Here is a 23,251-nt window from a genome sequence, read left to right as displayed (position 1 = left end):
AGTGAGCAAAGGAATCAAGGAGAGTCTAAGGTGACTGAGCATAACAGTGAAACCACTCTTAGAGGAGGCCATTCTCGAGGAAGAGGTACACAAGGGGGCCTAAATAGGAGCAGAGGTACCAACAGGGGTAATTCCTACTTTGCAACCATGAAATGCTACAATTGTGGTCAATTGGGACACCCGGCCTATAGATGCCTTGACAAGCCTACCTAATCAAACAATGGAAAGAGGGTTGCTTATGCCCATGAAGACACATCAAGCAGCAAAACACCTGAGGTGGACCATATTGAATCAGAGATTGGAGAAAATCTGATGTTCAATAGAGTCTTGATAAGACAGCCGGTTAAGGATGAACCTAAGCATAGGAGAGCATTGTTTTGGGTGAGATGCAAAATCTTTGATAAGGTTTGCAAGGTGATAGTTGATTCAGGGTCAACTGATAACATCATATCAGATGAGGCAGCCAAGAAGTTGAAACTCACAAAGATACCCCACACTAGCCCTTACAAGGTGACATGGTTGAATCAAGGACAGAGTGTGCTTGTCAATGAACAGACTTGGGTAGAGTTCTCTATTGGAGGATACAAGGATAAGATCCTTTGTGATGTGTTACCCATGGATGCTTGTCATCTGCTGCTAGGTAGACCTTGGCAATTTGATAGGAAGATGATCTATGATGGAGAGGAGAACTCCATTTCCTTCAAGAAGGACAGCAAAACCTATAAGATTCAGTCTTTGACAGAGAATGATGAGGGAACCTCAAGAACACCTAGTGTCTTACTTAATACTGGTAAAGAGTTCTTACACCTGCTACATGAAGAGGAGACAGTGGGATGTGCCATCTTTGTGAAGCCAAAGGAGGAGGAAGATAAGTTGCAGACAGAGGTACCTAAGGAGGTAAAACAAATGTTGCAAGAGTATAAAGATATAGTGAGTGATGGAGCACCTGCAACACTTCCACCAAGAAGGTCTATAAGCCATCAAATAGACTTTGTCCCCGGTGCATCCCTGCCCAATAAAGCATCATATAAGCTCACTCCTGATCAAAACAAGGAGGTGGCAAGGCAAGTGCAGGAGTTGTTGTATCAAGGACAAATCAAGAAGAGCATCAGCCCATGTGCAGTCCCGGTAGTACTAGCAACAAAGAAGGGAGGCAAGTGGAGACTTTGTACTGATTCAAGGGCAATCAATAGGATCACCATAAGGTACAGATTTCCTATTCCTAGAATAGAGGATTTGATGGACTATTTAGGAGGTGCCATGTATTTTACTAAGTTGGACCTTAAAAGTGGTTATCATCAGATTAGAATTAAGGAGGGTGATGAGTGGAAGACCGCTTTTAAGACCACAAAAGGGTTGTATGAATGGCTTGTGATGCTATTTGGACTTACCAATGCCCCAAGCACCTTCATGAGGTTGATGAATGAGGTGTTGAAGGACTTCACAGGCAGATTTGTGGTGGTGTACTTAGATGACATACTCATCTATAGCAGAACCAAAGAGGAGCACCTAGAACATTTGAGGTTAGTCCTAGAGAGGTTGCATGAAGAGAAGTTGGCAATCAACTTAGAGAAGTGTGACTTTTTGAAGCAAGAGTTAGTCTACTTGGGGTTTGTGGTGTCTAAGGGAACCTTGAAGATGGATCCAAGCAAAGTGGAGGCGATCTTGAATTGGCCTGCCCCTAAAACAGGGACTGAAGTTAGGAGTTTCCATGGTTTAGCCCAATTCTATAGAAAGTTTGTGAGGAACTTTAGTGGCATATGTGCACCGGTACTTGACACCATAAAAGGAGGCCTTAAAACTAAGTTCAAATGGATTGAACAAGCTGATGAAGCATTCCAATTATTGAAGCAAGAAGTAGCCACAAAACCATCCTACTCTTACCTACTTTTGACAAGATATTCACATTGGAATGTGATGCAAGTGGAATTGCAGTAGGGGCTGTATTGAGTCAAGAGGGAAGGCCTATGGCATTTTTCAGTGAGAAGCTTAATGAGGCAAAGAAGAGGTATTCAGCATATGATCTAGAGTTGTATCCACTAGTTCAGTCTCTCAAGAAGTGGAGGCATTACCTACTCCCAAAGGAATTTGTGGTGTTCACAGATAACCAGGCTTTGAGTTACATCAACACTCAAGAGAAGCTTAGCAATAGACATTTGAAGTGGATGGAGTACCTCCAATCCTTTACCTTTACCATCAAGCATAAAAAGGGGTAGCTTAACAAGGTGGCAGATGCTTTAAGCATAAAGTTGTTGACTGTCCAAGAGTTACAATTGCAGAGCATAGGGATAGAAGGTTTCAAGGATCTCTATGAAGAAGATGAGGACTTCTCATCAGCCTACAAGGTCTGCAAGGAGTTTGAGAATCATTTTCATGGTGAGTATGCAGATTACACTCTTCAAAATGATCTCTTGTTCAAAGGCAATCAGTTATGTGTGCCTAGAGGATCCATGAGAGAAAATCTCATACAAGAGAAACGCAATGGTAGTCTAAGTGGACACTTTGGAATCAATAAAACTTTGGATCTAGTACAGAGGTACTACTATTGGCCTAGGTTACCAAGGGATGTGAGAAGGTATGTGGAGCAATGTGGTGTGTGTCAAAGGGCAAAAGGAGTATCCAGTAATGCAGGCCTCTATCAACCATTACCAGTCCCAAATAGGCCTTGGGAGTGTGTGAGCATGGACTTTGTGGTAGGACTCCCCAAGACAAAGACAGGTATGGATAGCATCTATGTGGTGGTAGACAGATTTTCTAAGATGAGCCATTTTATTCCATGTAGAACTACTCATGATGCTAGTTATATTGCACATCTCTTCTTTAAGGAGATTGTAAGGATTCATGGACTCCCATTAAGTATTGTTTCAGATAGGGATAGCAAGTTCATGGGCCATTTTTGGCAAACCTTATGGAGAAGACTAGGGACTAATTTATCATTCAGCTTAGCTTACCATCCACAAACTGATGGTCAAACTGAAGTCATTAACAGGGTGTTAGGCAACTTGTTGAGGTGTCTAACCAAGGAGTATGGGCAGACTTGGGATCTAGTTATTCCACAAGCTAAGTATGCCTACAATAACAGTGTAAATAGGACCACTAGAAGGAGTCCTTTTGAGGTTGTCTATGGCAGACATCCAAGAGGGGTGTGTGAACTAAGAGAACTTGGTGCCATGGAGATGAAGAGTGGGCAAGCAGAGGACTTCACTCAAACCATCAAGGAAGTCCAAGAACAGGTCAAGAGAGCCATCCTAGAGTCTACTCAAAAACTGAAAGCTAAAGTGGATGAAAAAAGGAGAGAGGTTCAATTCAAAGTGGGTGACTATGTGATGGTCCATTTAAGCAAAGCTAGAATGCAAAGCGGCAAGCCTACTAAGCTACAAATGAAGAGGGTAGGACCTTGTAGAATTCTGTCCAAATATGGTGAGAACGCCTACAAGGTGGATCTTCCTTTAGATTTGGCTATATCACCAGTCTTCAATGTTGCTGATCTGATATTATATAAAGGTGAAATAGCAGGGCAAACTGAAAATCAAGCCAAGGTGCTGCAGGACTTGGATATGAATACCTTACCTCAAGTGAAGCAGCCCATAGCAGAGGAGATCTTGGAGTCAAGGGTGAAGAAGTCTACTAGACACCAGGTCTACATGGAACACTTGGTGAAGTGGGTAGGTCAACCTGAGTCTGAAGCCACTTGGATTGAAGAGGGCAGGTTCAAGAAACTTGGTATTGACCCGGCTCTCATCTCTCCCCTAGTTCCTTAATTCTGTGCAGAGGGGGAGTATGGTGCGGGAGCACCCTTCTAAGGTCTTCCTCCATTTGATTTTTGTTGGAATTTTGCTTCTTTAAGAAGCCATGTAAATGTAATAAGAGCCAAGAGCTCATTGGTCTTGTTTAGGTCCTAGTTTAGGTCCTAGGTTCACAAGTCTAGGTTTAGTTTTCTTGTGGAGTAGAGAGTATGTGTGCCATTGATGAGTTTGGGGTCCTTTTAGCATGGTTGTGTCCATAGGATAGCCCAATGTAGGCCCAAAAGTCAAGAAAAGCAACATTGCAAAAGTTGCTCAAAAGTTGCAAAAAGTTGCATGACAACTTTTCAAAGTTGTCATGCAACTTTTCCACCTAATAGGTAATAACCTTAGCTAGGTGTGGAGAACCCTAACCTTGGCACACAAACCGAGGCAAAGACATTATATATTGTTGCAAACCCTAAAATGAGGGGTTGGATGTCAGATTGTACGGCCCAAGGGAAAAGACCTTGACTGTGACTGTGTTTTTGTTTCCAGTCGGCACAAATGGAGCATTAACAGATTGACAATGGATTGTTTTGCAAACTAAACGGTGTTGAGAGATACTTTCATTTTGAGCAATTAGGTTAGGTTTATTGTGCAGGTTTTGTGTGTTTTGTAAATATTTTGTGAAGTTACTCTTTCACTGTCCAGTTTTGGACTGTTTTGTGTAAATGGGTTGACAACTCCTATCCCCATTGTGGAAACACCATGAAACCATGGGGAATAGGAGTGCAGACCTTGTACAGTACCTCAGAGGAAGCAGGGCCCCTGAAGATGCAGGAAAGCCTTTCAAAGACCCACTCCTAGGCGAGACTGGACTGTGCCCAGCTAGGAAGGGTTGAGGTTGCAGAGGTCCATGAGAGCAAGGTAGGACAAGGAAGGAGACACCCTTTGGAGGAGTTGTAGAGGGGTGTGTGGAGCACCATTGGTGAGAAGGAGGAGCTTCCACCAATCCAGATAAGGTGGTAAAGACAACAAACCATCATTGTGACCCTGGCAGGCCTAAAAACCCTCAAAAACCCCTAAATTCACCTAGGGCAGTGTATGGACACTTGGAGGCCCAAAACCAGGAAAATCTTTGAGCCTTTGCCAAATGAATAGCAATCCCTTTGGGAAGTCTCACAAGTTTGAGCATCGTTTGCAAGAGGGAGACCCAAAAGTCCAAAATGGAGGCCTAATTGGGCACATTCTTTGTAGCCTTATTTTGTAGGAAAGAAGCAAAATAGTGAGATCGGTAACAAATAGGAAGGTCAAAACCTCTTGGGGGCACATGAATGGATGGAAAACTATGTCAAAGACTTGTCCTATCCTTGCTAGGACCTAAGAAGGTGTAGGAGGAGCTAAACCCTTATTAGCCTATGTGAGGGTTTTCAAGCTTGTGAGTAGGTGTGACCTTGGGAGAAGTATCACAGGTTGTTGGTGGGTGGATTGGGCAAGGTCAGGGGATTCCTCAAGCAAGGGAAGTCCTAGAGGCCCTAGGGTGTGGTTGGAACACCTGGTGATCCAAGGAAAGGATCAAGGAGCATAGACTAGGCTAGTCTATCCCATATCCATTCCCATCATCTTGTAACCCTGGCACATCAAGCTGAACCTGCTGAATCAACTCATCCCCGCCATCTGGTGTCACTGGAATAAGAGTCTCAGGTGTAAGCAACTCATAACACTGATCTTGGTTGCTACCAAACTTGGCACAAGGTATGCTGTCATACAAACTGTCCATCACATGTGGCACTGAACTGTGCATCTGAAACAAATCACGTACATGAGGCTCAAATGTGAAAGTGTAGATGTTCGACATCATATGCACACCCATAAATTCCTTTGCAAGCTCTGTCTAAAATCCTGATGCACCCAAAAGATCCCAAACCTCGAATAGAAGCATGCAACACAGATCCTCAAATTCCTGGTGCTCAACTTTGATCTCATCTTCACCATGCCAAAAGTGGTGAAGCCAACCAATGGACCCCACCCAAACTACAGTGTTAACCCTGTCATCACTCGGGTCCCAAAGCAAGCTACACTCACATCCATCTTCGATAAAGAGATACAAATTCTTGAAGGTATCTGCAACTCCACAACTATCTCTCACCTCTGATAGACTCCCACAAATGTGCTGACTCGACAAGTAATCCATCTTGCAGCTACTGACACCATAATCACCCTGTAACCATGTATCCGTATGAAAACTCGGTGATATAAGAGTGACCAACCCTGTCGGATACACATCAATATGATGGAAAACTGACTGGTGTCCTTACAAATAATTTCCTACAACCATCTGAATCAAGTACTTGCAGCCTCTAGTCCCATCTTCTATAGATGGCGACCCTCCATCCCACAAGGGATGATATAATCCCTGAGCCAATCCACACCTATGCATCATTAGGTCATCCACGTGTGGATCAAAAGAAAAATGATGAGCGTTTCTCACTATATAGTTGCGATAAAGGCACCAACCTCAGTTAATGGCTCATCACTAAACACAATCGGCCTACCGAATGTAGATGAATCATACTCATTCCGACCAACCCACGTGCTATCATCAATGACAACCTCAGTGATAGTAGAATTACGGGCACCACTTGATATTGCACTCTCAGAATCATTAGTCACAATATAGTATGATTCATCTTGTTCATCACATGAAGAGGCATGATCGATATCAGGAAGTATTACCGAGATATCTGCTTTAATCCTTCCGAATGCATGCCTAATGGTTTGTAAGCCTGTCATGGAAACTCCATCTTGAGACTAATGTTGTATGAGATAATCAACAAGTGTGGCAATCCTATCAACTTGGCCCATGGCTTGTGTTACCGCCTCCACCTCTGGATACACATTTTCATAGACTATAGCAAGAGGTTCAACTCGATGAAACTGATTTGCACTCCATGTTAAAGTCTTAACTTCAAAGCTACTATTTGTATCGTAATGTGAGACAGCTGATTTACAATCAGCATCATGCTCATATGCATCTATCTCTTTGTTGTTCACGAAACCTTCCTGTACCATCTCATCCACCCAGAGTTCATCAACTTCGGTTACCTGTTGGTCCTCCTCAATTGTTACATTTGATTGTTGACCTGAAGTAGAGTGTGACAAATTTGATTTCTGATTAAGCTCAACAATCTGATTTTCAGCTAGCCGAAGTGCCACTAAGGTAGCCTCTAGGGTTTCCTTAGTATTCCTGAGCTCATTAGTGAGTGAGTCTACTTCTTCTTCCTTCGTCCTCAATGCATCAGAATATATAACACCCAATTCAAGTAGGTGATCTCTATCGGAAAGAAGAGTTAAATAATTATTTTTCGTAATCTCCATGGCTGTCTTAAATGCTTGCAATTCAGAGATAGATGAAACCTCCTCAACGCCTCTATATCTCCCTTCAAGTTGGACTTTCCATAGATGAGTTTCCACCATCTTGCGGAATCGATCAAAATGGGACAATGCTGTAACAATCTTATCTTCACCAACCTTTAGTTGGCTCTCCAAATCAGACTTACGGACAAAGGAAAATTCATTAGTAGAAGTTGTGGGCTGCCAAAGGAGAGCTTGACTCTCATCAAAATATTCTTCTAAAGTGTCCTCTTGCTGGTTTGGTACTAGAGCAGCAGTAGTTCCCAACCCAAACTCCTCATCAACACTCCAAAAAGTAGACTCAGTGGATGGTGAATCACTAACCTCATGCAGAGAAGTAAGTTCACTCTTAGGAGTATCAAAAGAGTCCCCAATCATAACCTCCATGTCACCAACTAGGAGACTCATGCAATCCTGTCCTGTAGAATCCACCGTTTCTTCCTTTCTACCATCTGTAACATCAACTGGGTGAAGATCAACTGAAATAGACCCGGTCTCAATACTGCTGGTCCACACTTCACCTGTTACTTTTCCCTCTGGATTTTCGTGAGTGCATTTAACATCAGCCCCAAAGGAATCATGAAGGGACTCATCATCACCCACTTCAAATTTTACCCTATTTTTTTGCTCTTGCTCCTCTTCACTCTTGGAGTCATCATGAAGTATCTTGTGCTCAACATTTTTCTCCATGTAAGTCTGATTTTTGCTCGCCATAGGTTCAGCTGTATGCTGGTCACAAGTTGCTAGAAATTCATAACAGAGGTTTCTAGATACTTCCCTTGTAAAGTCCTCATGTTTCTCCTTCCCCTTAAAAATAGATGTCATATACCAAACAATTCTATCAAGTTTTGCAGGGTGTGAAGTCAATTCATCCAGCTTCTTCTGGTTTTGTTTTAACTTTTCCAATGAGGAATACACTTGCTTCATATTTTGGTCCCACTGATTTTGGGTACTTGAAGTAACCATGATTAACTAGCTGAATCAATCTACCCAACAGGTTGGCTGGAAACCGCTCTGATACCACTATAATATCCCTTGCCAAATCTAATTGAAAATTTATGATTTAAATGCTCAAGGAATATTGTCAAACACTTGTCATGAAACTTTTGTATTTGCTGATTGTGGTTTCTTTTTGATATTCTGATTTATGAGATGATAATATGCATTCATTGAACTCAAAGGTCATATATCAAAGTCTGAAACTAAATGAGAATGCAATGTAACACCTACCACTAACCTTTCAATGACAATTTGTGACTGAAATCATATGAAATATGCATCTACAGCTGTTAGACATTTCTACGAACATTTGGCATGCATTCTAAGAGACCAAAATGCACTTACAACAGATTGTCATTAACACAAACACTTGTCATACATACATGTAATTCCCATGTGCCAATGAGTGGTACTAACAGCAATAAATGTAGCCTCCAACAATCTGAAAATCGCTCTTCAAACCCCTTTGAATTTCTGTAGATTAACTCTTCTAAAATGTATTAGTACCGTAGCGATTTACTATTCACGGGTACTGTAGCAATTTTCTATTCACGGGTACTGTAGCAGCTGATAAAAGCCTGCAATCTTCTCTTTAATGGCTGCCAAGTAGAAGCCACAAGTCTCTAATTGATCAATCTTTAAACCCCTTCAAACTCTTGATAAAATTCTCCAACTTTAAGCACAAATAGAACTCCTGGATGAAGCTCTCCCGAATGCCACAATTCGGTGGATATTTCACCACTTCACAGCAGCTGCAACATTGAAGAGTATCACGTTCTCCAATGGCCTGGAAATTCGAAACCCTTGGCTTCTTCCTCTCCAAAATTCTTCAAGTATCAAAATGCATAATTCACAATGAGGTTTGAGTTCTTCAAGACAATATATATTTCCCTCACAAGTTCGATTTCTCCTTTGCTCATTAAATGATATTAAATGATAATAAAATTAGATGCACTTTATCATTTAATAATTACCTTGATTTGAGAGTCTAATTAATTAATTCCAATGGCCCCAACTTATGATACCTCAACCCTCACTTAAGTTATAATATTAAGTTTATATTATAACTTAATAATATAAGCTCAGAACCATTAATGTTTATTTAAACTAAATAAACATTAATATCTCCATTATTACTCATCCTTTTTGAATGTCGTCTGAACTGGGAGCTGACATGATGAAGCTGCATACGACCATACCCCTTTACTAAAAATAGCAGGGGTCCATCTCTAACATCTCTGACTTACTATAAATAGTAAGTAACGCATACGGAGTCCAAATGAAGCCGAACGAAAGCCAAACCTACAAAACTCTGACCACTGGAGAAGCTGCATTATTCAAAGAACCCTCTATTCAATCTTATTAGCCTACGAGGGTCAGTAATAGGCTAATCCCATTGAATATCTGATGTCAACAAAAAGGGGACATCACAGAATTCATTTCTCATGAGTGCAGTGTAGATCATTCAAGCCCATGAGAGATGGCTTCTTGTGAACCACTACTCATGAAAGGTGGGCCATGAAGTATGGTTTGATATAGCACAAAGTTGATTCTCAAAAAAGATTTTTACATAATGGTATGTACAGAAAATGCATTACTGGTAATGCATTTAACAAAAATCATTTAATATCCTACACATTCATATTTGGGTTCATTCCTTGGTCATAATTTTTTAACTATAGGTCAATGTTTAGACTTTTCTAGTTTAATATTTATATCTAGTTGGTTCTATTGAGTCATTGACTGCAGCAGTCTATACTCGGGAAAAAAATTGAGTGAACTGAATCCATTTAAGGTTGGCACACAATCAGTAGGAATTTAATTGTATAACATGTTACCTTCCTCATGCTACAAGGAAAATTCATTTGGAAGTTGAGGATGATTAAACACTAAAGTCATATATGTGCGTACTAAGATGGATGCGTTTCATGTGTGTCCCCATCTTATGAATGATTTTGGGGATATTTTAAGTACAAGTTGGCATTCCTTCTGTATTATTGTATAGCTCCTTATGTCTCCTAGTCTTGTGTTCTCTTAATAGATTCATTGCTTGAAAGTGTAGTGAAACACATTAAAAATACACAAAAACAATGGAGCACATGGTAGTCTACTGTCATAATTAATTATGTTAAATATGAAATGCAATGCTATTCAAGACCCAAGGTAATGCCATAGCTACTTGGGGAAAGGTGAGAGGATTTAACCTTTAAAACTAAACCATTTCCATTTATTCACAGTAGGTTCATTTGTATCAAAGATCATCCCGATATCTTGTAGGTTCCAAGATTATGGTCTTGCTTGGATTGGTTTGTGCTAAGCGCCAAAAAATAGCACAATTGTATAATTGAAGTTTTTTTGTCTAGTGTTTTATATTGCATACTAATGGTAAATATGTTTTTATTTGAAATATTTATACGCTTTTGGTTCTCCAAAAATTAGCTAGGGAACATAGGCTTCTTCTTAGCTCTTTATATATGTCATGCATAGAATTTATTTTGAACAAGAGTATCGCTCATGGTAGATGCATTTCATTTAATATTCTTAGTTGATCATAGTATAGGTTGAATAAGCAATGAAATATGATTAATTGTTTGTTTGACACAATTTTAATATAGTTGGTAGATATTTTTTAGGAACATGCTCAAGGATGGTATATATTGCTTTATTGGATTTTCACAACAGAAAATTTTTGGTCAATTGATTGATAAAAGTTTCTGAAGCGTCCTAAGGTGACAATCAATTGGTCTTTATGTTTGCTTGTTTCCATTCAGCATAAGTGCTTTTTACTGGCTTGATCGAGCTTTAAAGTCTGCCTCAATAGACAATAATGCTAGTAGGTATGCTCTCTAGCAAAGGTATCTATCTTTTTTCAATGTGTATTGGATTTTTGGGGTAAATGTTAACTTGAATTTATTTGGTGTCTCCAATGAATCTGAACTATTAAAGGATGGTTAAATTGTTGCTAAACTTTCCTTAAATGAAATTTCATTGCTTTGAACATTTTTTCCTAAATGAGTCAGCCTGTCAGGTCATCCGTCTTTCTATATTGGTGATTTAATCACTTACAATTTTTCTACTGTTATAATCAAATCCCTCTTTCATAAGTTTTGTATGTTTGATTGTTTTACAATGAATCTATCTGATATATCTAATATTACATGCTTAGCATATAATTTAATTACTGATGTTTTTTAAAAGATTTTATGGGTACTAAGTAAAGCAATTGATCTTTTATTTATTGTCTTAACTGCCAACATCTTTTAGTATTACATTAATGGAAGGGAATAAAACAATCCATTAACAAAAATGAAGTCTCACGTTAGTTGCCATTGAAGTATTGCAATATGCATCTAATGGTGTTTTCACATATTCAAGATATATTTTCTCCCTTACTATTTATTGTCTTTAAAGTTTAAAACATGTTGAATTTGTTTATGCCAATTTATTTATATGATGAAAGTAATAAATCTCATTAATTATTTTTACATATGCATTTGAATGTTCACTTACAAATCAAAACGTATAATCATTAATAGCAATAGTTCTGCTGTAGTATATTTACAAACATTTTATACAAGCTAAACATTTCTTGAAATAGCTCAGAGAATATATTTATTCAAGAAAATATGTCTAGCACATGAGTAAGGAAAAGATTACAAAAAGGTAAACAGAAGAAAAAGGTGGCAATAATTAAAAGTTACAGGAAAATAAATGACTCTCATCTGATTGCCTCTTCAAATTATGCACTCTCCATAATGATTATTAGGGTAAATCATTCCTATAGGTCTAAATTGCTGGTCTTGGAACGGGTTCAGATTTGGGTTTGAGATTTTGGTTTGAGGTTGATTCAAATTTGTTTTAGGGGTTGGTTTTTTTTAAGGATTGGTACATACAAAAACATATAAAAATCAGAAATATGTACATATTTGTAGTAGTAATTAAGTTCAAATACACCACACATAGCATCTTATATTATATACTAAACAAAACCACCATATTAATAGTCACATGTTATTCCAACTCGAATATCATTATGTATATTAAAGTTAAAAATAATAATGTCAAGTGTCAACAATGAGCTGCCATTGATAAAAAATCATACAGGTCTTTAAAAATATCATTCTCATAATCCATATTAGATGATGTAGGTACTAGTAAATTAGAAGAGCCACAAATAGTGCCACTGGCACTAGTAGCAGCACTCTCATGCTTTCTTGTTGGTTCATCTTCAAGATTAAGTGCAACAAAGTGGGAATTGGAAGCATCCAAATGAATATGCTCAGGCTCGATATCCCACTTCCTTGTATCCCTTTCCTTGTAGCCACTTTTTGTGTAAGGAGCTCAAGTTTCAATGGACATACACCAAGTCCTTTGCCTTTTTTGTGTGCAGCCTATTGCACTTTACTGGGAGGATGGAGTATGTGCTCTAATTTCTCTTAGATGTAGATGAACTAGCAACCTATCAAGACAAAATTAGAGATTTAAGGGTTACAAAATTTTGAAATTTAAATTATAAATATAACTTAAAAGAATTTTCTTATAAAACTTGTGATAAAATTTTGATCGCAAGAGGTTGTAGATGTGTGAATGATTGGCCATGGAAGTACCACCAACTATGATCATCGACCTTATACTTGTCCTGAAGCATATCCCAGTGGATGAGGTGGTTTCTCTCAAAGCACCTCTTGTTGGCTCCTCAATTCTAAACATACGCTCTTCATCTCCAGTAGTTTAGTCCCCTACGGGGTTTGTGCTCTCCCTTGGTGCTAGCTCAAGTGTTCCCCTCAATGGGGATGGGTGGATAACACAAAAGGAAAAAACCCAGAATAAGAAAATTAATGTTGGGGTGGATGCAAAAGTTGGTTGTCCCTCACAATGCCTTACAAGACAAAAGGAAGTCGCAAGAGAGATTGCGAATGGAACGAAAAAGACCTTGGAGTCCTCAAAGATCCATAAATGAAGTTCCTCTCCTGGAATATGAGAGGCCTTAATAGCTCTCAAAAGAGACACTCTGTCAAGAATTGTATCTTTGAGAATAAGATTGATATCCTCTTAATCAAGAAGTTAAAATGATCAAAGATACATTCCAGTCTGTAGCTAATTACATTTGGTTGGGTACCAATTTTCTTATTAGTGATGCTATTGGTGCCTTTGGGGGCATCATTACATTGTGGGACCCTAGGCATATTCTGGTGCTCTCCTTGCGCTCTCTATGAGCAATTTGGTTGTTAAGTTCTCCAACCCATTTTTCTTGTAGATCCTGGTTAATCTTTATGCCCCTAACTCCCGTAATGCTTGTAAAGCTATCTGGGACGACATTTCATTATAGATGCTAATTGACAAGGATTCCTTTTGGATGGTTGCTGGTGACTTCAATACCCCACTATTTCCTTCTGAAAAACTTGGGGGATTGGTAGATTACATTGACAGTATTGTTTGTAACTAGGAAAGGGGGTTTGGATTGCCTAAAGGCAACATCCGAATCCCTAAAGGGCTGGGCCTCCCCTTTCAAGGTTAACGTGTAGGGCTGGACCTAAAGAGGGTAGCGTGCCCCTAAACAGGGCCTGCCCTATAATGACACACCACTCCAAAACCATTTTGGCACCAAACTTAAATTCTAATTAAGGCCAACTTGAAAGTTATCTGCCATATAAATAAAGATCATTTGCCAAGATCAAATCAATCATTTCATTCATGCAATCAGCGAAATTCTTTTGCTACTTGGTGAGCGAAATTCTTCTGCTATTTGGTGTGCGAAATTAAGAAGTGAACTGGGCGAACTTATTGAAGGAAGACAAAGCTATTTTGGTGTTCCTAATTTCTGTTGGAGAGTGCATTAAAGAGCAGACTTGGTGAAATTAGAAGTGCAGATCTGATATGACAAAAGGAGCAAATCTGATATGAGGTTGAAGATTCCAGCTAAGTATTGTATTGTTACAATTCAAGATTGAATACATAATCTGACCTGTGGGTCTTTAGTGCTGGGTTTTTGCTCCTTGGAGGTTTTCCCAGGGTAATTGTGTTGGTCTCTTGTGCACTTGCTTTCTCTCTTTCATTTACTTGTTTATAGTTTACTTAATGTTAGCAAATAATTAAATACTGAAAGTCTGATTGCTAGTCTGAGTCACAAAATTAACATGGTATCAGAGCTAAGGTTTTACTAACTTCAGATTTCAGTAAATTATTTGTTGCATCTAGTTGCTGTTTGTTTTCAGATTAAAATGTCAGGTTTGAGGGCTGAAGATAGACTTGATGGAGCCCTTGACTTTGCTTCTTGGAAAGGCCGTATTTTATTGATTCTTGAAGAGAATGAACTGCTTAAATTTGTAGAAGAAGAAAGGCTGTCCCCTCTTGAAGATGCCGAAGAACTGAAGTAGTTCAAGAAAGACTCTCTCAAGGCTAGGAAGATCATAATTGAATCAGTCAAGAATCATCTTGTCACCATCATATCAAAATTTGCTTCTGCCAGGGAAATGATCAAACACTTGGAAGGGATGTATGAAGTCAACAACCTCAGCAGGGCTCTTGCTCTAAGGCAGTAGCTACTTCACATCAGAATGAAAGAAGAAGACTCAATCGTGGCCTACTTCATGAAGATCAATTAACTAAAGGACAAGCTAAGTACTCTTGATTGCCAAATTTCAGATAAAGATCTTGTCATGATTGCATTAAATGGTCTACCTGATGAATGGGAACCATTCATTCGTAGCATTGGTGGAAGAGTTGAACATCCCAACTTTGAGTGTCTTCAATCTGATTGTATTGAAGAGGAATCTCGAATTGAGGTAAGAGGAAAACTCAAGAACTCTTACAAAGATGATAATCATGTTCTCACAGCTAAGTCTAGGAAAGGTGGGCATTGGAAGAAAGAAAAGAGAAGCAAAGATTTTAGATCCCCCTCCTACGATCCAAGGAAGAAGTCAAGAGATTCCTCTCATATTCGTTGTTTCAGATGTGATAAGTATGGTCACTATGCTAGAGATTGTCAGAATGATCCTAAGGAAAGGGAAGCCAATTCAAATGAAGTTGCTAAACAAAATGAGGACTATCTTCTTATTTCTGTTCTATCAAGCAACGTTCCTACGGATAGTGATACTTGGATAATTGATAGTGGTGCCTCCAGACACATCTCAGGTTACCGTGAGCATCTTTCAGATCTGATAGAAAAGGATACCAACCTTCATGTGGTAATGTGATGATGCTCGATACCAGATAAAAGGTTCTGGTACTACCTCTTTAAAACTAGATTCTGGTATTTCCTTACAACTCAGTGATATTCTTTTTGTACTTGGAATTAAAAGAAATCTTTTTTCCATTTCTGCTTTAGAAGATAAGGGTTTGCAAATAACATTTTCTGAAGGGAAAGTACATGCTTGGTCTAAGAAATCTAGTTTTAAAACAGCTCGTGTTATTGGAAATAGATGTGATAGTTTGTATAAGCTTGCAGCTAACCCAATTCAAGCTCTCATTCATGAGGCCCCTGAATCATGCGAGCTATGGCATAGAAGACTTGGACATCTACACTTTCAAGCTCTTCCCACTCTTGGTAAAATGGTTAAAGGTATACCTAAACTTAGTTTATCTCATGATGATGCTTGTAAAGGTTGTGCAATGGGTAAGAATGTGAAGAGCCCTTTTCATAAAAGTGATAGTAGGGGTAAAGAAAAGTTAGAACTTATTCATTCAGATTTATGTGGTCCTATGTCTATAGCATCTCCTAGCGGTTTCCTTTATTATGTTATCTTCATAGATGATTCTCTAAGAAAACATGGATTGACTTTCTTAAATCTAAAGAGTCTGAAGAAGTCTTAAATAGATTTAAAGAATTCAAAGCCTTGGTTGAAAATACTACTGGAAAACGAATTAAATGTTTAAGGTCTGACAATGGAGGTGAGTACACTTCAGGTAGTTTTAATGATTTCTGTATTGAGACAGGAATTAAGAGGGAGTTCTGTGTTCCCTACAATCCTCAGCAAAATGGAGTTGCTGAAAGAAAGAGTAGGACCATTGTTGAAGCTGCAAGCGCCATGATTCATGATTCATGATCAAGACCTGCAACCCTTCCTATGGGCGGAGGCATCCAAAACAACAGTTTACATTCAGAATAAATGTCCTCATCGTGCTCTAAATAATGTAACCCTTGAAGAAGCCTTTACAGGAATCAAACCTGACATCAGCCACTTAAGGATCTTTAGGAGCCCTGTGTATGTTCATGTGCCTAAAGATCCCTTTGGAAAGAAAGGCATCTTAGTAGGATACAATGAATCTTCCAAAGCCTTCAAGATCTACATTTTAGGTCAAAGGTATGTTGAGGTAAGTAGAGATGTAACTTTTGAAGAAGATATTGCATTCAAAAGATCTAAAGGTTCATTATCTGATAATGATGATATTGTGATTGAAAATCAAGATTCAAATGTTGATACTAACCCTGAGATACAGAAGGAGTCCATTGACCTCCCGGATCAGGAAGTTCAGGATGATCTAGCAGAGCCCATGGACTCTACAGATATACCTAAGGATATTGTGGTCAGCAAGAAGAGGCCACTTTGGGTTAGAAACACTATTCAAGATGCTGAAGGATTTGCTGCTCCCAGAGGAACCTTCAGAGATAACAAGAGACCTCAAAATCATGCCAACTACATTTCTGTAATGTGTAACATCATTGAGTCTGAACATCACGATGTCGAAGAAGCTATGACTCATCATGCTTGGAAATTAGCCATGGATGAAGAGAATGAGTCTATCATCAAGAATGATGTTTGAGACATTGTACCCAGACCCAAAGGTAAGTCTGTTGTTTCTTCTAAATGGTTATTTAAAATTAAGCATAATGCTGATGGTAGTATTGAAAAATATAAAGCTAGATTTGTAGCTCATGGTTTTTCTCAAAAGGAAGGAATAGATTATGAGGAAACTTTCGCTCCTGTTGCTAGATATACTTCTATTAGATCTATAATAGTTATTGCTGTAGCTAAAGGTTGGGAGCTACATCAAATGGACGTTAAGACAACCTTCCTCAATGGTGTTATTGAGGAAGAAGTCTATATTGAACAACCAGAAGGTTATGTAATCCATAAGAGATTCTCATGTTTGCAAGTTGAAGAAAGTCTTATATGGGCTCAAACAGGCTCCTCGTGCTTGGTATGAAAGAATTGATAAGTACTTACTAAGCTTAGGATTTCGTAAGAATGATGCTGATGCTAACCTTTACTTGAAGATATGTAATGATGATATGCTTATTCTGGTTTTGTATGTGGATGATTTATTTCTCACTGGTTAAAATAAATTAATCATGAGATGTAAGAAAGAATTAGCCTCAGAATTTGAAATGAAGGATTTAGGTCTAATGCATTACTTCCTAGGGTTAGAAGTATGGCAAAAATCCAATGAAATTTTTCTAAGTCAAGGAAAGTACACTATTGATATTCTGAAAAGATTTAGAATGATGGACTGTAAACCTATGTCTACTCCTATGGAATCTAACTTAAAGAAGTTAAGTGTTTCTGCAGCTAACTCTGATTTTGCAGATCCATCTGAGTACAGGCAGTTGATTGCATCCTTGATGTATCTAGTCAATACTAGACCAGATATCTGTTATGCTGTGAATGCCCTTAGTTAGTTCTGTGAATGCCCTTAGTTAGTTCATGAGCTTGCCTAAACTTGTTCACCTGGTTGCAGCCAAGCACATTCTGAGATACTTGCGAGGCACTATTGGTTATGGGCTGAAGCATTCACTTAAAACCTCAATCTTCTTGGAAGGCTATTCAGATTCAGATTGGGCAGGAAGTGTCAAGGACAAGAAAAGTACTTCGGGTATTTGCTTCAACTTGGGTTCTGCATTAATCTCTTGGGCATGTAGAAAACAATCCTCGGTAGCATTGAGTATTGCAGAAGCTGAGTACATTACAACATCTGTTGCATCTAGAGAAGCAGCGTGGCTGCGCAAACTTCTTGTTGGATTATTTGGTCAACCTAGTGGTCCTACCACTATTCATTGTGATAATCAAAGCTGTATAAAGATGTCGGTAAATCCTGTGTTCCATGACAAGTCCAAACATGTGGAAACTCATTATCACTTCATTCGGGATATGGTGCAAAGAGGCACCATTCAGCTGAAGTATATTAGCACAGATGAACAGGTTGCAGATATTCTTACCAAACCCTTATCCAGAGTGAAGTTTAAATACTTCAGGGACATACTTGGTATTGTGGAAAATGAAACCCTGGTTGAGAGGGAGTTTCAATCTCAGTGATTCTCTACTGCAGAATTTTGTTCATTCTTTGCTTGTGTGCAAGAATGAAAGGATCCATTCTATGCTCGTGTGCTAGGTGGAAGATGTAATTCTATGCTTGTCTGTTAGATCCATTCTATGCTTGTGTGCTAGATGGAACTCTAAAGGTTCAGATTATGTATTCTCTTCTTCCCTAGTTAAGAGGGAGTATTGTTTGTAACTAGGAAAGGGGGTTCGGATTGCCTAAAGGCAACATCCGAACCTCTAAAGGGCTGGGCATCCCCTTTCAAGGTTAACGTGTAGGGCTAGACCTAAAGAGGGTAGCGTGCCCCTAAACAAGGCTTGCCTATAATGACACGCCACTCCAAAACCATTTTGGCGCCAAACTTAAATTCTAATTAAGGCCGACTTGAAAGTTATCTGCCATATAAATAAAGATCATTTGCCAAGATCAAATCAATCATTTCATTCATGCAATCAACGAAATTCTTCTTCTACTTGGTGTGAGAAATTAAGAAGTGAACTGGGCGAACTTATTCAAGGAAGACAAAGCTATTTTGGTGTTCCTAATTTCTGTTGGAGAGTGCATTAAAGAGCAGACTTGGTGAAATTAGAAGTGCAGATCTGATATGACAAAAGGAGCAGATTTGATAAGAGGTTGAAGATTCCAGCTAAGTATTCTATTGTTACAATTCAAGATTGAATACATAATCTGACCTGTGGGTCTTTAGTGTTGGGTTTTTCCTCCTTGGAGGTTTTCCCAGGGTAATTGTGTTGGTCTCTTGTGCACTTGCTTTCTCTCTTTCATTTACTTGTTTATAGTTTACTTAATGGTAGCAAATGATTAAATACTGAAAGTCTGATTGCTGGTTTGAGTCACAAAATTAACAGATAGCATGGCTAACCTGGTAGACTTCATCAACACTACATAACTAATGGACATTGATCTTCTTGGGCAGCCTCTTACCTAGACTAACAATAGAAAAGGTAATAACCTTATCCAAGTCAAACTTGACCGTTTTTTGGTCTCCAACTGGGACATAGGTTACAACTCCATTCTGGTTGCTTTGTCGAGGACTATCTCGGAGCACAACCCCTCTTGCTCTTTCATGCATAGAGAAGCAGAAGGGGACCTTTTCCTTTGCGGTATGAAATAATGTGGACTACCCACTCGGAGTTTAGAGATTGTATTTTCAATTGGTGGAATAAACCCATCTAGGGGGACAACTAGTACAAGTTGTCTCAAAAATTGAACCTCATAAAGGCAAAAGTGAAGGGGTGGAATAAATTTACTTTTGGGGGTGTTTTGCTTAAAAAGGAGTTGACAACTAAGATTACCAATATTCAAATTCAAATTGCCAATGGGGACCTTCCTGAAGTGACCCATATTGGTAAAGAAGCCTTGAGGAGGAATTGGAAAAACATTTTAAAGAAAGAAGAATTTTATTGGAAACAAAAATCACGAATACAGTGGTTGAAGGAGGGGGATAGGAATTCTCCCTTCTTCAACAATTTTGTTCTCAGACATAGAAAAACAAACACTATCTTGTCCCTTCCTGATGAGAACGGTCAAAAAGTCATAGGTGACACTCAAATTGGTATAATGGCTTTTGACTACTTCTACCAAGCCTATTCAGAACGTGACACAACCTATGACCTTGGATGGGAAGAGTAATTGTTAAATTGGTTATCTACTGCCCTATCTTTGATGGATAACACCCAACTCCTTGTCCTGATCACTGATGATGAAGTTAGACTTGCCACCTTCACGATGGGGGCTTATAAGGCCTCGGGGCTTGATGGTTTCCCCCAACCCTTTTCCAAGAATTTTGGGATATCGTTGGCTATGATGTCATTATTGTGGCCAAAGACTTCTTCCTAATAGGTAAAATCTAATGTCCCTTTTTTGAAATAGGATTTGTAATAAATAATAATAATTAAATTAAAGTATAAATAAATAAATAAATAATAAAATATAACATACTATAATTACAAGTTAATTAAGTTTAATGAAAAATTAAAGAGGCATACTATGAACAATTGTGACAAGAGGAGAAGAGGAGGGGAGCATTGTAATGTCCCTTTGTTGAAATAGGTATTATTAATAAAAAATAATAATAATAAATTAAAATATAAAAGGATAAAAATAAAAATTAATATAATTAAAATTTAGTTAAGTTTAATGAATGGTCAAAAGGCATGAAATGAAAAGTTGTAACTCCCTCAAACATGAGATATAAAAGGGAGAGAGGAAAACTCCATTTGGGGAAAAAGGAAAAAAAGGAATAAAGAGGGGAGCAAAGTTATCAAGGAAGCATTAATGGGAAGAAGATAAGAAAGTGACTCTTTTCATGGAGCAGCAATGATGAAAGGTTGTGACATTTTTAAAGGGTGGTACTTGTGAAAGGTTATAAACATAAGAAGAGGTGTGATTCTCCCTCACATTGGAGGATATAAAGTGGAAAATTTTTCATTTGAGAAGGATGAATCCATGGAATAGAATAAAATATCTGAAGCATTAAAAGTAGATTTAGTAGCAGACCTAAATTAGAATTATAAGAAAATTTGGAAGAATGATATGAACATTTATCAAAGAGATCAGAACACAAATACAAATCTCCAAACAATAATAAAGCAGGCATTGAAGGAAAGGAAGAGGAAACATTAAATCAATAATCAGAGAATCAGACCTGATGGAATAGAAAGGATTCTCATACACACATATATATATTTGAGTATAGGCAGCAGATCAGATTGATATAAACAACAGCCTTGTGCATTTAAAGAGGGAAACAACATCGAATTGAATCTGTCCAAATTACCACAGCAGACTGAAAATACATAACCTGCAATAATTCTAAGTATATTGGGCAAGATTTAGTGTCCTCCCAAAAAGGGACATTACAAGTGGTATCAGAGCATGTTCCTGCTAGCTTGAGGGAAATTAGTTAATGCAATTAAGTCAACAAGCTTTAAGGGCTATCGAAAGAGAAAGGAAGAAAGCCAATTACGTAATATAGAGGCAATGCTCGATGGTGAAACAAAAGGAAATCCAAGTAAGTAAACAAGGCATGATTTGGAAGATCTTTAAAACATCCAAGCGGGAGAAGAAGGAACAATAAACAAATGGAGCTTTGTGGAGGAGCCAATCTAGTAATTATGGCGCCCTTACATCCCCAAGATCTATGGGACATATTAAGCAAATGTTTGAAGCATATTGGAGAAAGTTTACGAGACATCAATGAGCATACAAAAGCAGAAAGATTCGGGTTAGGCTCACTTTCTGACTCGAAATGGATTAGGAGCAGAAAGATTGGTTACTTTCTAACTCGAAATGGATTAGGAGCAGAAGGATTGGGGTTAGGCCCACTTTCTAACTCAAAATAGATTAGAAGCAGAAGGATTGGGGTTAGGCCCACTTTCTGACTCGAAATGGATTAGTAGCAGAAGGATTGGGGTTAGGCTAGCTTTCTGTCTTGGAATGGAATATGAGTAGAAGAATTGGGGTTAAGCCCACTTTCTAACTTGAAATGGATTAGGAGTAGAAGGATTGGGGTTAGGTCCACTATCCAACTCAAATTGGAGTAGGAGTAGAAGGATTGGGGTTAGGCCCACTTTCTGGCTCGAATTGGAATTGGAGTAGAAGGATTGGGGTTTGGCCCACTTTTTGACTCGAAATGGATTAGGAGTAGAAGGATTGGGGTTAGGTCCACTTTCTGACTCGAAATGGATTAGGAGCAGAAGGATTGGGTTAGTTCCACTTTTTGGCTTGAAATAGATTAGGAGCATAAGGGTTGGGGTTAGGCCCACTTTCTGACTCAAAATGGATTTGGAGCAAAAGGATTGGGGTTAGGCCCACTTTCTAACTCAAAATGGATTAGGAGCAGAAGGATTGGGATTAGGCCCACTTTTTGGCTCAAATGGAAAGATAGGGTTAGACCCACTAAAGGGATCTAACAACATGTGTATTTGTTTGTATACTTTGTGACTACATATATTCATGTGTATGCTTTGTGTTTGCATATATTCATGCGCATACTTCGTGTTTTTATGTGTATGCTCCATGTTTGGTTCATACTTGATATGTTCTAGAGATGTGAATAACTAGAAAGATGTAAGTTGCATTTGAGGTCATAGATGTGTGTCATGCTTCTAATCGTCATCATAATATATGTTAAGATCACCCATGCTTTAACACAAAGAGATATCCATAGCATGGTGCAAGCCTTGGGTCAACCAAATTAAAGAAAAAATACCAATCTCCAAGGGTTGATTTATTCAATCTTTAGAAACCTACATTGCTTGAGGACAAGCAATTTTGGGAAGGGCGGACTGTAATGTCTCCTTGTTGAAATAGGATTTATTAATAAATAATTATAATAAATTAAAATATAAAAGAACAAAAATAAAAATTAATATAATTAAAATTTAGTTAAGTTCAATGAATGGTTAAAAGGCATGAAATGAAAAGTTGTGACTCCCTCAAACATGAGATATAAAAGGGAGAGAGGAAAACTCCATTTAGGGAAAAAGGAAAAAAAGGGAAGAAAGAGGGGAGCAAAGTTATTAAGGAAGCATTAATGGGAAGAAGATAAGGAAGTGACTCTTTTCAAGGAGCAGCAATGATGAAAGGTTGTGACCCTTTCAAAGGGTGGTACTTGTGAAAGGTTATGACCATTAAGAAGAGCTGTGACTCTCCCTCACATTGGAGGATATAAAGTGGAAAAGTTTTCATTTGAGAAGGATGGATCCATGGAATAGAACAAAATATCTGAAGCATTAAAAGCAGATTTAGGAGCAGACCTAAATCAGAATTATAAGACAATCTGGAAGAATGATATGAACATTTATCAAAGAGATTAGAACACAAATACAAATCTG

At 38.4% G+C, this 23,251-nt stretch overlaps 1 protein-coding gene across 3 annotated transcripts in view; it reads left to right on the top strand.

Moving 5' to 3' along the window:
• The window catches only part of LOC131044523 (DNA repair protein XRCC2 homolog), a 120,150-nt gene that overhangs the window by 53,245 nt on the left and 43,654 nt on the right, over positions 1-23,251 (top strand). For 2 of the 3 annotated variants that reach the window (XR_009105686.2, XM_057977867.2), the window contains exon 5: positions 10,910-10,975. The exons of the other annotated variant lie outside the window; for it this stretch is intronic. Coding sequence is in view for 1 of the 2 variants with exons in the window: in XM_057977867.2 (XP_057833850.1) it covers positions 10,910-10,975 (66 nt within the window). In the remaining variant the exon portion in view is untranslated. The remainder of the gene's footprint in view (positions 1-10,909; positions 10,976-23,251) is intronic. 3 annotated transcript variants of the gene reach the window in all.

This window comes from Cryptomeria japonica, chromosome 9 (genome assembly GCF_030272615.1).
Source record: "Cryptomeria japonica chromosome 9, Sugi_1.0, whole genome shotgun sequence".
Classification (NCBI taxonomy): domain Eukaryota; kingdom Viridiplantae; phylum Streptophyta; class Pinopsida; order Cupressales; family Cupressaceae; genus Cryptomeria; species Cryptomeria japonica.
This window is presented reverse-complemented; position numbering and strand designations above follow the sequence as displayed.